Genomic DNA, 13,883 nt, shown 5'->3' on the forward strand with positions numbered 1-13,883 from the left:
ACCAGAATGGATCCACCGGCTGGGGCCGACTCGGGGGCGAATACGCAGCCGTCTGCACCCTCCATCCAGCAGGTCCTGGAGGCCATAGCGGCCAGTGAGCAACGCCTATCGGACAAGATGGAGAAGGTGCAGTGCGATTTATCACTGCTACGACAGGACGTCCAACGAGTACGGGAGAGGGTGGGCGAAACTGAGACAAGGGTCTCCAACCTGGAAGACCTCAGCGGCCCTCTGCAACAATCGGTGTCTGCAGTTACACAGCAAGTCACAACGATACAAGCCAAACTCCTGGACATGGAGGGCAGACTCCGCAGAAACAACGTGAGGTTCGTAGGCCTCCCCGAAAAAGAAGAAGGGGCACACCCCGAGGATTTCCTGGAATCCTGGTTAAAAGAGGCATACGGTGCTGAATCCTTTACATCTCAGTTTGCAGTGGAGCGGGCCCACCGCGTGCCCTTCCGGCCTTTACCACCAGGTGCCCCACCACGAACTTTTATAGCAAAATTCCTGCACTACAAGGACCGGGACTCCGTCCTGCGCCTGGGACGTGTGAAGGGTCCCCTGATACGGAATGGAATCCGGGTGTCGGCATTTCCGGACTTTGCAGCGGACGTCCAAAAAGACCGAGCACAGTTTCTCCCCATAAAGCGACGCCTTCGGGACCTGAATATATCCTATTCAATGCTGTTTCCCTCCAGGTTGCGAGTGGTGGCGGACGGGGAGACTAAATTCTTCAGCTCGCCCAGGGAAGCGGCTTCCTGGTTGGACAGATACGCTCCGGGGGCACGCCAGCTGGCTCCAGACTGACATCGGGTCGCCTTCCTTTATGGGCCTACAACTCGCAAGTATAAGTCCAGGGAGCTTCCTCTCGTTTAGCGGTTCTGGACTTTGCTGAGAAGTGTTATAAACGTATAAACGCATAAGGGTTTAAATATTGGGGTTGTTTGATCTGTACGCCTAGTACAGTGTTGCCGTAGGCTTTGGGTTCTCCAGGGCTAGAGTTCGGTTAGGGATTTAGGTATGCCACAGTTCGGGGAGGTATACGGGGAGGGGGGATGCCGGGGGGCTGCTGTTGGCCCCCCAGTAGTTTTTCTGTTTTATGTTTTGAATTTAAGAAGCCTACATATTAGTCATTCGGAGGGTGTGGTGGGGTTGCACTGTTTCCAGGGGTTTGGCTTGGGGTCCGTGGACGGCGCGACTGCGCGAGTAAGGAGCCGGGGGGTTGGGTGGTAGATAGGAGTGTTGCGCCCCAGCTGATGACTTGGCGGACATGCCTCCCTTAAAAATCTTGTCGTGGAATGTCCGAGGCATTAACAACAAAGTAAAGCGATCCTTAGTGTTTAAGATGATCAAGAAATATTGCCCGGATATTATCTGTTTAACCGAAACCCATTTGGAGGGAAATAGGCTGTTGTCGCTCCGTAGGCCTTGGGTGGGCTGGGCATATCATTCCTCGCACTCCTCCTATTCCCGAGGGGTGTCGGTAATGATTAAGAGGACTGTGCAGTTTGAGATGATTAGGGTAAATACAGATCCACATGGTAGATACGTGTTCATAGAATGTAAATTGTTCTCACGTAATTTTTTCCTGTTGTCTGTGTATGTTCCCCCCCCGTTTTCATATGATGTCCTGCAAAAGGCCGCCTTATTTGTTGCCTCCTCCCCACGTACCCCTGTCATCTGCTTGGGGGACTTCAACGCTGTGTTGGATGCCTCCTTAGACAGATGGAGGGCTCCCCGGGATCAAGGGACGGGGGGCGGTTCAGCCTCATCGGGATCTAAATTCGCAGACTTTCTAGACGGTATGCAGTGGGTAGACGTCTGGAGAATTCGGAATCCTAGTCTTAGGCAATACTCCTGTTATTCGGGTACACATGGCTCTTTTTCTAGAATCGACCTGGCCCTGGTCTCGCCTGGGCTTTTGCCTGGCGTGACGGATGTCCGTTACGAGGCACGGGGGGTGTCAGATCACTCGCCCCTGGTGCTCTCAATAGATGGGGAATGTCAGAGGGGACAGTCATATTGGCGGCTACACCCTTCCTGGTTGGCCCAGCTGGGCGAATGCCCGGAGTTGGTGTCCACATGGGAGGGATTTTTTGCAGACAATGTGGGATCGGCCCCGGCCCCGGTTGTCTGGGACGCGTTCAAGGCGTATTTGCGAGGTACAATGATCGGCAAAATTGCAGCCTGCAAGGTGGCTAGAAGGGCGACGGAAAGACAGCTTGAGACTGAGTGTAGAGATCTGGAGATGCGTTACCTGACAGAGGGTACTCCTGAGCTGAAGGCCCGCTGGCTTGCGGCTCAGGAGGCCTGGCTGGCCCACCTTTCAGATATAAATGCACGTTCCCTTTTGTTTAGGGCTACTAACATATATATGCAGGCGGACAGACCAGGTAGCCTGATGGCCCACTTAGTGCACTACGATCGACCTGGGACCACGATAGCGCAAATGCTTGACCCAGGCGGCTTCACGGTGGATGCCACCCCCGACATCGCTCAGATGTTCCTCGGCTACTTCAGAGAAGTATACGACAGTAGATTGACATGCTCCACGGAGGAACTAGACTTGTACCTGACAAACATTCCCCTTTCTAAACTCTCCCATGAGGCCAGGGACGCATTGGACGCACCTCTGACCCTGGAAGAGGTGGTGTCGGCGGTGGAGGTGTCTCCTAGAGGTAAATCCCCGGGTAGTGACGGTATTCCCACGGAACTATATAAACAGTACATAGAGTTCTTTGGTCCCCAGCTGCTTGACACGTATGTTAAAATGACTGCCACTAACAGCCTTCCTCCCTCAATGTCCGAGGCGATCCTTATAATGCTTCCAAAGCCTGGTAAGGACCCCAAGTTGTTGGACTCCTACAGGCCGATCTCCCTCATCCCCACTGACGCCAAGATCCTGGCGAAAATTCTTGCGGTCCGACTCAACCTAGTAATTGAATCTATAATTCATCCGGATCAAACCGGCTTCATGCCTGGGAAATCCACATCCATTAACTTGCGCAGGCTATACACCATTTTGCAGGCCCCCCGCGACTTCCCCTCGGACGCGGCTGTAGTCTCATTGGATGCAGCCAAGGCATTCGACAGCGTTGAATGGCCTTACCTGTGGGGAGTCATGAGGAACATGGGCTTCGGCCCAAACTTTATTCAATGGATCAAACTACTATACCAGAATCCACGCGCCAGGGTCTTGGTGAACGGCTACATTTCCTCCTCCTTCCCTTTGACACGGGGCACCAGACAAGGATGCCCCCTCTCTCCTGCCCTGTTTGCCATAGCCATAGAGCCCCTCGCTTGCCTGATCAGATCGCACCCGGACATTGGGGGAATAGGTACCGGCCCCTGTACTGACAAGATAGCCCTTTATGCGGATGACTTGTTGTTATTCCTTCAAGACTACGCAGTAGAGATGCCCACTGTGCTGCGGGTCATCGAGACATTCGGTGGGTACTCGGGTCTCCGCATAAATTGGACTAAATCATTTATTATGCCCATTATAGGCCCCCTCCCTCAGGTTCCGAAAATATCCCTGCCACTGTGCTGGACAGTTCAGTTTAAGTACCTCGGAATTCTAATTACAAACGACCCATCAGACTTTGTGCCCTTAAACCTCGACCCCCTAGTACAAACAGTAGTGCGCAAATCTAGAGCCTGGGGTAAGCTACCACTGACAATGACGGGCAGGGTCGGCCTTATTAAAATGGTAGTCCTGCCTAAACTATTGTATGTGCTACTACAGTCCCCTGTATTCATTTTTCCAGCCTTCTTCAGGAAATTAAATAGCGTCCTGTCCTCCTTTGTATGGGCCAATGAAAGAGCTAGAATTAAATTAACCACCCTCACCAGACAAAAAGGGGACGGCGGTCTGGCCTTGCCCCACTTCCAACTATATTATTATGCTGCTCAGCTATCACATATCAGTATGTGGCTTCGGGAGGGGGGGGGGGGGGGCTGGGCTGGGCCGGGCATTCCTTCAATGCTATTACCCAGACCTTTCCCCGGCACAGGTCCTGGTGGGGGAAAACCCTTCCAGATTTCTACCTCCTATTGTCTTTCAGGCGATGAGAATATGGCTAGCATTGAAGGGCCTACTCTGGTATGAAGGCATGGACCCTGATACTCCCCTATGGCACTCCACAATGCTTAATGAACTGAGGTCCCTAGAGGGCGGGGAGGTATGGGCTCCGTACTCGATAGACTCACTGTCCCAATTATATAGTGACGGTTCATTGAAATCATTTCACCAATTAAAGGAGGAGTTTGGACTCCCGAACTCTTACTTCTACAGATATTTACAGCTCAGGCACGCCTTGCAGGCGCAATTTGGAGACTTCCCCCCGGCGCTCCTCCCATTTCCCATCAAAACATTTCTACAATCACTGGGTCGAGTCAAGGTGATTTCCTTCACCTACTCATACCTCCTTCAAACAATACATGCAGACCCGCTCTCGAATCTTCGGGCGAACTGGGAGTGTGACTTGGGTCCCATAGACGGGGAAGACTGGGAGGGCGCTCTGGGCAATCCGAGCCAGGTCACCAAATCGCTACGGTTTCAGCAGATACAGCTTTTCATTCTGCATAGATCATACATGACACCGAGCAGGCTGGCCAGATTCAGGTCTGATAATGTTGATGTTTGCCCCAAGTGCGGGGCTGCCGGAGGCACATTCTGGCACCTCATATGGGAATGCCGTTGCTACAGGTGTTCTGGGCTGGGGTCAGGTCGATTCTGGAACACACGGGAACACAGAGGGGAATGCTGACTCCGAGATTTTGCATTCTGGGGGTGGGTGACTCGGATTCTGGGTCTAGATGGGAAAATACGTATGCCCGCAGCGTATGCGCACTTGCAAAAGTGTGTATCGCGCGGACATGGATGGCCCCCAGCCCTCCCACAATACCTGCTCTTAAAAGTTTGATCAATGATACCCTATTAAAAGAACGATATGTATATATGAAATATAATGCCCTTACCAGATACGAGAAGATTTGGTCTCCTTGGATCACTTCCACATACTCCTCCCTTGCCCTTCAAATGTAGCGGGCACTGCCCATTGCTGTGGAAGCGCTGTTTGGGCCCCGGGGCGTTGGGCCGAACCCTTTACCTCTCCTAACACAGTTGCTTAAATATTTAGCTGTCGCACCACACCATGCACACATCAGCTTGACTAGGCTTGAGTTTGTTTAGAGGGTTAGTTCGGGGGTAGTGGGGTTGTGGGCTATATACGGCTCACTAGACGGGGTAATTACACTTAAGGTGGGGGGAGAAAACTTAAAAAATGTTAAGTATGTGAATCATGACTTGGCTACAGACTACAAACAATATGTATATCGCGGGAAGACCGCACGGAAATGGTAATATGGGGAATATCATTCATGCATGTATAATACCATAAAGTTAATATGAATGACTGAATACTGTGATTATACACTATGACCAGTAACGTATTCTGAAATGTCTGTATCTCTAACTTTGTGGTGAATAAAAATTACTCTATTTAAAAAAAAAAAAAATAATATTAAATCCACGCTAGGGGACACTGCCATGAAATTGGGTAAAAAACAGGTTCTATGCAGTTACCACCTGCTGATCCCCTGCCACAGAGTCTAGCACAGTCCTAGGGGAGAACATTAGGTGCTGGTGGAGTTATCCTTCCTCCAGATCTCAGGTCCAGTCACTCCCAGCATTACCCCTGACACGCTGTGTCACATGCAGGGACGTCACCTGTTACTTCCTGCCTGGGAAATCCTGGTAATCAGGAGGTGAAATAGGGCAGACTACCGGGCGGCATGTAAGAAGGTCAGAGCCCAGTGGTGCCCTCTAAGAGATCAGTAGTGCAATCCCCGGGTAACACATGAGACATCACAAATATTCCCCACCCATAGTCTCAGTGTAATGTAGTCCTGTGGAAGTAGCGTTAGGGGTAGTAGTACAATACCCCCTCCCCTGGTCTCATCACAGTAAGTATAACAATCTACATTTCCCCGGCGCTGCTGACTGCGGCGCTGCAGGAGAATGGACCATTAGCAGTGATTGGGATAAGGTTTTATTTGCAGGACTTTGGTTCTATGTTACTCCGCCATATCCGTCACTATAATGTGTGTATCAGCTGAGGTCTTCTTCTGCGTTATCATTTATACATCTGTGTCTATTTCCCACAGGTGGGTGTAACCCTACACACCCCGCAAACCCATGTGACACCCCTCTCTATACTCCGGGGTGTATGGGAGAAGAGAACAGGATGATCAGCCAGGATTATCAGGTAGAGGAACCTGCTCTGACCTCTCCCAGCTCCTCACATGTCTCACATTACAGGATATTGTGTTATTCCCATATCCCCGCCCTGTGTGTGACTCCTATACAGATGTCCCGTGTAACGTGTGTGTGGGACACGTCTGTGACACATGTTCTTGTATGACAGGCTGTGCCAGGAGATGGGATGTGTTATCAGCAATGTAAAGAAGAGGACGTTCCTGCTGAGATCAGATCAGGTGAGAGAGACGGACATACAGACAGTGCTGTCATACAGGTGAATATGTACAGAGGTCTCTGCTGCCTGGGTAGGAGGGCCCTGCCAGTCAGTACTTACAGAATATAGAGAGGGGGTAATATGTGGGGTGATCTGGGTCAGAGAGTAGGTGGGAGGTCAGGGGGGTAGAGTAATGCCTTATTAGGAGGGCTGATGGGCCTATAGGTGAGACATAAGGGCCCGTGTGAAGGTGTGGGTGCTGGGACTGTAAAGAACCATGACACTTTCTCCTGTACTGGTGATAATCTGCTTGGTGTAGTGTAGAAGTGATGCCAGCTCTCTGTGAGGGAGCAGAGCTGACCCGGACACTCACTATAAGGAGGTGACGTAGGCTGTGGACCCTCATGGCGATCTACATGATCTTCCTGATGTAAATGGTCCGTTCTGTTACAGCCAGCACTGATACCTGGTATTATCCCATCCAGTTACACCTACGCTTCATCATATACCCAGAGGGCCTGAGCCCCGGGACAGCCCCCAGGCAGACCCACTGTATCCGGTGTCTGTTCTGACAATGCTAAATTCTTTTGTCGTATAAACAACCCTTAATGAAGTCTAAGAACACTGTACGCTGTTTACTTAAGAAGTACCGTAAGGGTACGCTAGTTGCGTAACGATCGCTCAGCCGTAGGCGAGACGCTCAAGCGTCACGTTCGCTCACGGCCCAGTGATCACAGGACAGCACGTTATTGGCTATGACTAGAGTAATGATTCGCTATGGCGTAGCGGACGCTCGAGACCACGAGGAGATCACCAGCGGCGCAGACGCTCACAACGCTATACCTTTATGTCTAAATCTTTTATCAATGAAATACACAGAATACCTTAATGTGAATACAGGGTGTAAGTGCAACCTTGTGTAACCTGACTAACTACAAAGCTGCTTGAGCGTCACCGACGCTCAAGTGAACACTTAAAACTATAGGAAATACACAGATACTGGTTTAGGGTCCAAAGCCTATTAACTGTATTATATCTAATATACTTGTAAAAGAGAATAACAGTACAAATGATACACTACAATATAACAGATACTTCCTAACCAAAATACAATACTATCTAATACAATACAATACTAGTCTAGGGGAGATGTGAGAGAAAAGAGAAGGGAGAGAGATAGAAACGGAGAGAGATGAGAGAAATTGGCTCACAGTAAGACAATGATTACGGAGAGAAACTTACGCACAAAGGGTATGATCGCATGCGCCTCGATATCCAGCTCCCGATTATCAGCAAGAAAACCGTTGATGAGAGTGAAGTTGGATATGGTCGGCCTGCCTATTTATGCCCCACACACAATGCAATCTCATAGTCCCTACAATCCCATTGTCCATTGGACGAAGGAATTCGGCCCTGCATCATAACAAAAGGTCATAGGTTGATTCATACAGGTGGGCTGTGACGATTTCCAACAGCTCAGGTGGGTGGGGAACTAGGTTTCCCGCCGCATACCTGAGTATGAGTAAATAATAGAAATGGACATAAACTTCTTATGTCCATAACTATCCGCACGAGCGATTAATACGCTCCAAACCAACACCGGAATATTGCTAATTAAATTCTCTTCCGATGGGTACCAAACACTGCTGTATGACTCCTGTTAGACCCTTCGTACAATACAAAGAGGGATTCCTCCGTTCAGGGACATTCTATATTAACCAAACTTTCAGAAACTATCAAAGGGATCATGATCTATAAACTACATTAATTATAAAAATGTGTAACGAATGAGTCGCACGCTACGACTACATACTCTTTACCGTAAATACGCATACCGAGTGCGAGCGAGTGCACACAGTAGCGGGTATGCGCCTTCACGGGAAAGCGCACGCATGCGCAGCGCGTACCAGGGTGAGGTGCAAATATGGCAATGTGTATAGAAACATTTTTCTGACTTTGACAGTTCCTCCAGTGACTGTATCGGGGAGAGGTAACCGGTACCTACAGGCTTCTGGTGTTAGGTTCTGCAGCTTGGGGTGTAAAAGCTGTTTCTCAGGCAGCCACTGGCGCACTGTCCCCACATTGTGTAACATCCAGGAGCCAGACCATCGCCCTACACACAGTGTATGAGCTGGTATAGGAAACGCAGACTTGCATGAGGAAACAAGAATTTTCACACCCTTAACTTAAATACACTGAGGACAGGGGAGTGGGGGGGAATATCTTTTTATAGCCACTGTATAATAGAAATAGCCATTCCTGGTAAGAATCCCCCTCTCCCGTCCTCACCTTTATTTTCTATATAAAGCATGGTCCCTATATCTCACTTACTGTACGGAAGACCACCCTGATGCTGTAGATGATTTACCTGTGTCCCAAAGCTGAGACTGTCTTCTCATGTAGGCTGTACTGGGATGTGGTCATGTGACCGGCACTGAGGATCCCGGTGGTCACCAAGCTGACGCGGGGATCCCGAGCTATCACAGTGCCGGCAGACAGAATGCCGACCCACAGAGACTATTCCCTCTCATGGGTGTCCACAACACCCACAGAGTGAGAATAAAATCAGTGGCGAGTGCAGCAAGCCCGCAAGTGGCGTTGTTGTGCTCACCCCGCCGGCATTTTGCTGCAGGAATCCCGGGGTCGGTATGCTGGCCCCAGCGCCAGTCTCCCAGCCCCAACCCACTGTGCCTGTCCCTTTCCTGACTCTGACTGATACACTTAGTACACACTTATCTGGAAGGATCCATATCACCTCCCACCCCCTTATGGGGTAGAGATGGAATAGTCCACCACTGGAGCACATCACAGATATCCCTTTCTTCTTCCCACACAGGAAAAATACAAAGACCCAATATAGCGACCGGCTGGCCAAAAATAAAACCACAAAACTTAAAAACAGCAAGCCCAATATCCCTGGTTATAAGTGGAACAGACAGCTATACTGCTGGGGCTGCTGTACTTCCTCCAATATATCTAGTCACTAGGACTGAGATATTCATCGCTATGGTGACCGGTAATTGTTCTTACATAATACTGCATTTGGATATTGCATCCATACAGCTATATGATACAGTGGTGGGAGGAAGAGTAAGTATGTGACAGAGAGAAACTGTCTGTGGCCTACACGTATGGCAGGATATTCCTCCTGTCACTGTCAGTGTAACATATGGGAACACGTGTGGCCGGATATTCCTCCTGTCACTGTCAGTGTAACATATGGGAACACGTGTGGCCGGATATTCCTCCTGTCGGGATCGGTATGAAATACCTCCAATCAAAATCCCGACGTTCAAAATCAAGAACACCAATTGACCGATGTTCAAAATCCCGACAAGGTCAAAATACCGACATGGACAAAATACCGACTTTTAAAATACCGACAAGGTCAAAATACCGACATGTAAAATGCCGACAGGTCAAAATACCGACACACGTTTTCTTGTTGTTTTTTGTGTGTATGTTGACATAAGTCAACATGGACACCATATAAAGTGTACCGCGTCCCCTCGCATGGCTCGCTGCACTCGCCATGCTTCGGGCACGGTGCCTCGCTACGCTCGGCACACTATTATATTCCCCCTCCAGGTCCACTGGGATGGTAAAGTATGAACAAGTAAGTTTCAATGAAAAAAATCATGAAAAACTCATGTCGGTATTATGACCTGTCTGCATTTTACATGTCGGTATTTTGACCTTGTCGGTATTTTAAATGTCGGTATTTTGTCCATGTCGGTATTTTGACCTTGTCGGGATTTTGACCATCGGTCAATTGGTGTCGGGATTTTGAACGTCGGGATTTTGATTGGAGGTAAACTGACTGCATCCCCTCCTGTCACTGTCAGTGTAACATATGGGAACACGTGTGGCCGGATATTCCTCCTGTCACTGCCAGTGTAACATATGGGAACACGTATGGCCGGATATTCCTCCTGTCACTGTCAGTGTAACATATGGGAACACGTGTGGCCGGATATTCCTCCTGTCACTGTCAGTGTAACATATGGGAAGACATGTGGCCGGATATTCCTCCTGTCACTGTCAGTGTAACATATGGGAACACGTGTGGCCGGATATTCCTCCTGTCACTGTCAGTGTAACATATGGGAACACGTGTGGCCGGATATTCCTCCTGTCACTGTCAGTGTAACATATGGGAACACGTGTGGCCGGATATTCCTCCTGTCACTGTCGGTGTAACATATGGGAACACGTATGGCCGGATATTCCTCCTGTCACTGCCAGTGTAACATATGGGAACACGTATGGCAGGATATTCCTCCTGTCACTGTCAGTGTAACATATGGGAACACGTGTGGCCGGATATTCCTCCTGTCACTGTCAGTGTAACATATGGGAACACGTGTGGCCGGATATTCCTCCTGTCACTGTCGGTGTAACATATGGGAACACGTATGGCCGGATATTCCTCCTGTCACTGCCAGTGTAACATATGGGAACACGTATGGCAGGATATTCCTCCTGTCACTGTCAGTGTAACATATGGGAACACGTGTGGCCGGATATTCCTCCTGTCACTGTCAGTGTAACATATGGGAACACGTATGGCAGGATATTCCTCCTGTCACTGTCAGTGTAACATATGGGAACACGTGTGGCCGGATATTCCTCCTGTCACTGTCAGTGTAACATATGGGAACACGTATGGCAGGATATTCCTCCTGTCACTGTCAGTGTAACATATGGGAACACGTATGGCCGGATATTCCTCCTGTCACTGTCAGTGTAACATATGGGAACACGTATGGCCGGATACTCCTCCTGTCACTGTCAGTGTAACATATGGGAACACGTATGGCCGGATATTCCTCCTGTCACTGCCAGTGTAACATATGGGAACACGTATGGCCGGATATTCCTCCTGTCACTGTCAGTGTAACATATGGGAACACGTATGGCAGGATATTCCTCCTGTCACTGTCAGTGTAACATATGGGAACACGTATGGCCGGATATTCCTCCTGTCACTGTCAGTGTAACATATGGGAACACGTATGGCAGGATATTCCTCCTGTCACTGTCAGTGTAACATATGGGAACACGTATGGCAGGATATTCCTCCTGTCACTGTCAGTGTAACATATGGGAACACGTATGGCCGGATATTCCTCCTGTCACTGTCAGTGTAACATATGGGAACACGTATGGCCGGATATTCCTCCTGTCACTGTCAGTGTAACATATGGGAACACGTATGGCCGGATATTCCTCCTGTCACTGTCAGTGTAACATATGGGAACACGTATGGCCGGATATTCCTCCTGTCACTGTCAGTGTAACATATGGGAACACGTATGGCCGGATATTCCTCCTGTCACTGTCAGTGTAACATATGGGAACACGTATGGCCGGATATTCCTCCTGTCACTGTCAGTTTAACATATGGGTGATAATGACTACTACTACACAGAGACACTGCCCCTTCTGTCTCTGCCTATGTGTGTCTGTGTGTAACACTGTCTGCTTATTGTCATACACAGGAACTGAGGCCGGTGTAGAGCTGGATGCTGGTGATCATCGGGGGCTGCAGGAATTCCTCCCAGAGTCCAGTGCAGGTCAGTGATGCTCGCTCTTCCATAATGTGACATCTATCACATTGCCAGACAGAATGGGAGATCATAGACTGTGCACGGCGGCTGTTCTGGGTGTGAGACGCTGTGGAGAATAGATGTGTGACCGTCTGATATGAGAGGGATCGGGCTGCTCCTCTGGTCACATATAATGATGAGAGGCCGTGATTCCGGCTGTAGGGGGCAGTATGTGAGGTGCAAGGACAGATACACAAATGGCTATAGGTGACCTTACAGCAGAGGCTGTCACACTGCTACACGGCATCACCCAGCTGACTGCTACGTTTAGGTGGATTCTCCAGGTCATCCCTAGGACAGCGCCCACATAGAGATATTGTCATGCCCCCCTATGTACAGGAACTCCCCACCAGCCCTTCATCGGGGACGGAGAGCAGGGTGGGGGGTCCATTAGGACGTGTAGAAATCTGCACCCTTACCGCAGGTTGGTGATGTTTGTGCTCCTATTGGCTGTGATGGTGACCAGCACTAAGGGTTCCAGCAGTATCATCCAGTACTGTAGGTAGGTCACCCTCCCTATGTGACAGCAGTGGTGTTACATGGCCCTGGGCTCTCATTGTGATAGTGCGGACCTGTAAGTGTCCTTCCAGGGAAGTACCGGTAACTAGCGGCAAGAGCATGGACGAGTGTAACAGAGAGGAATGGGAGGGGCTTTCCTATTGCACCAGAGCGTACATGCGGGTTGCTGGCTGCGCTGTGGAATATGCTGAGGTTGCCGTGGCCCCTAGAGCGAATTTGCTGAACCTGCGGCCGGCCCTGCTACTAGTAAGTATTGTTGTGTGCTGATTCCAGCTCACAGACGGGACCTCATACAGGCTTATTCCCGGCATACACTGCAGTATTTGTGCCTAATTTACATCATGTCCTCATCACCCGTGTATTAGCATCTTCCCTGTAACAGGTGCGGAAGGTACACCTCCTAACGTGTGTACTGTATATGCACTCACTGGCTTGTCTGCATGGGCCACGTGTGCGGAGAGGTGGAGAGTGGGCGGGAAGGGATGTTCTAAGATCAGTACCTCCCTTCCCGCCCACTCTCCACCTCTCTGGCCGTAATGGATGCAGAATGTTTGCGGGTGTGCACAGGCAGATTTACGTTCCTTCGCTAGCGAGCGTGCATAGTGCCAGATCACACATCATACACTACGCAACCTGGTGTAATATTTGTTTATCATTACATTCCTGCCCCTGGGAAGATGCCCTCTCGGACAAAAGTTTCCACCCAAAAAAATAAATAAACCTTCATTTACCAATGAGAATACTTTATACTTGAATAGAATACTTAGTAAATACTGGAGTAACAGCATTTGGTCTCTTGAAACATTTCATCAGCTCGAGTTATGTAGCCAGGTCATTATGGATCTGGATAAGCCAGGACTACGACTCCCAGGGCAGAGGTCCCAGACTTGTAGTAAGGCAGCCGTCTCCACCACTGGCTCCTCAGAGGATTCTGTCAGAGTGGTGTCAGGAGCAGCCGCCTCTCCCACTGGGCCAGGACATTGTTATGGTTACAGACCTGGGAATGCGTCGTTACTTGGTTTTAGTATGAAATACCTACAATCAATATCCTGACAAGGTCAAAATACAGACATTTAAAATGTCGACAGGTCAAAAAGTCGACACAAGTTTTCATTGGGTTTTTGTGTGTATGTCGACATGGACACAGTAAAAGTGTACTGCATCCCTTCGCATGGCACGCTGCGCTCACCATGCTTCGGGCATGCTATTATACTTCCCCTCCATGTCCACTGCGATGGTAAAGTATGAACAAGTCGTTTTCAATGAAAAAATCTTGTCA

At 49.5% G+C, this 13,883-nt stretch overlaps 1 protein-coding gene across 5 annotated transcripts in view; it reads left to right on the forward strand.

Annotated features, from left to right (window-relative positions):
* Window positions 1–13,883, forward strand: part of LOC134995815 (oocyte zinc finger protein XlCOF7.1-like) — a 96,109-nt gene that overhangs the window by 48,212 nt on the left and 34,014 nt on the right. For all 5 annotated transcript variants that reach the window (XM_063951134.1, XM_063951137.1, XM_063951142.1 and 2 more), the window contains 3 exons: window positions 6,169–6,269; window positions 6,429–6,498; window positions 11,978–12,052. In XM_063951134.1, coding sequence (XP_063807204.1) covers window positions 6,169–6,269; window positions 6,429–6,498; window positions 11,978–12,052 — 246 coding nt within the window. The remainder of the gene's footprint in view (window positions 1–6,168; window positions 6,270–6,428; window positions 6,499–11,977; window positions 12,053–13,883) is intronic.

The sequence above is a fragment of the Pseudophryne corroboree genome, chromosome 2, assembly GCF_028390025.1.
Source record: "Pseudophryne corroboree isolate aPseCor3 chromosome 2, aPseCor3.hap2, whole genome shotgun sequence".
NCBI classification, from domain to species: domain Eukaryota; kingdom Metazoa; phylum Chordata; class Amphibia; order Anura; family Myobatrachidae; genus Pseudophryne; species Pseudophryne corroboree.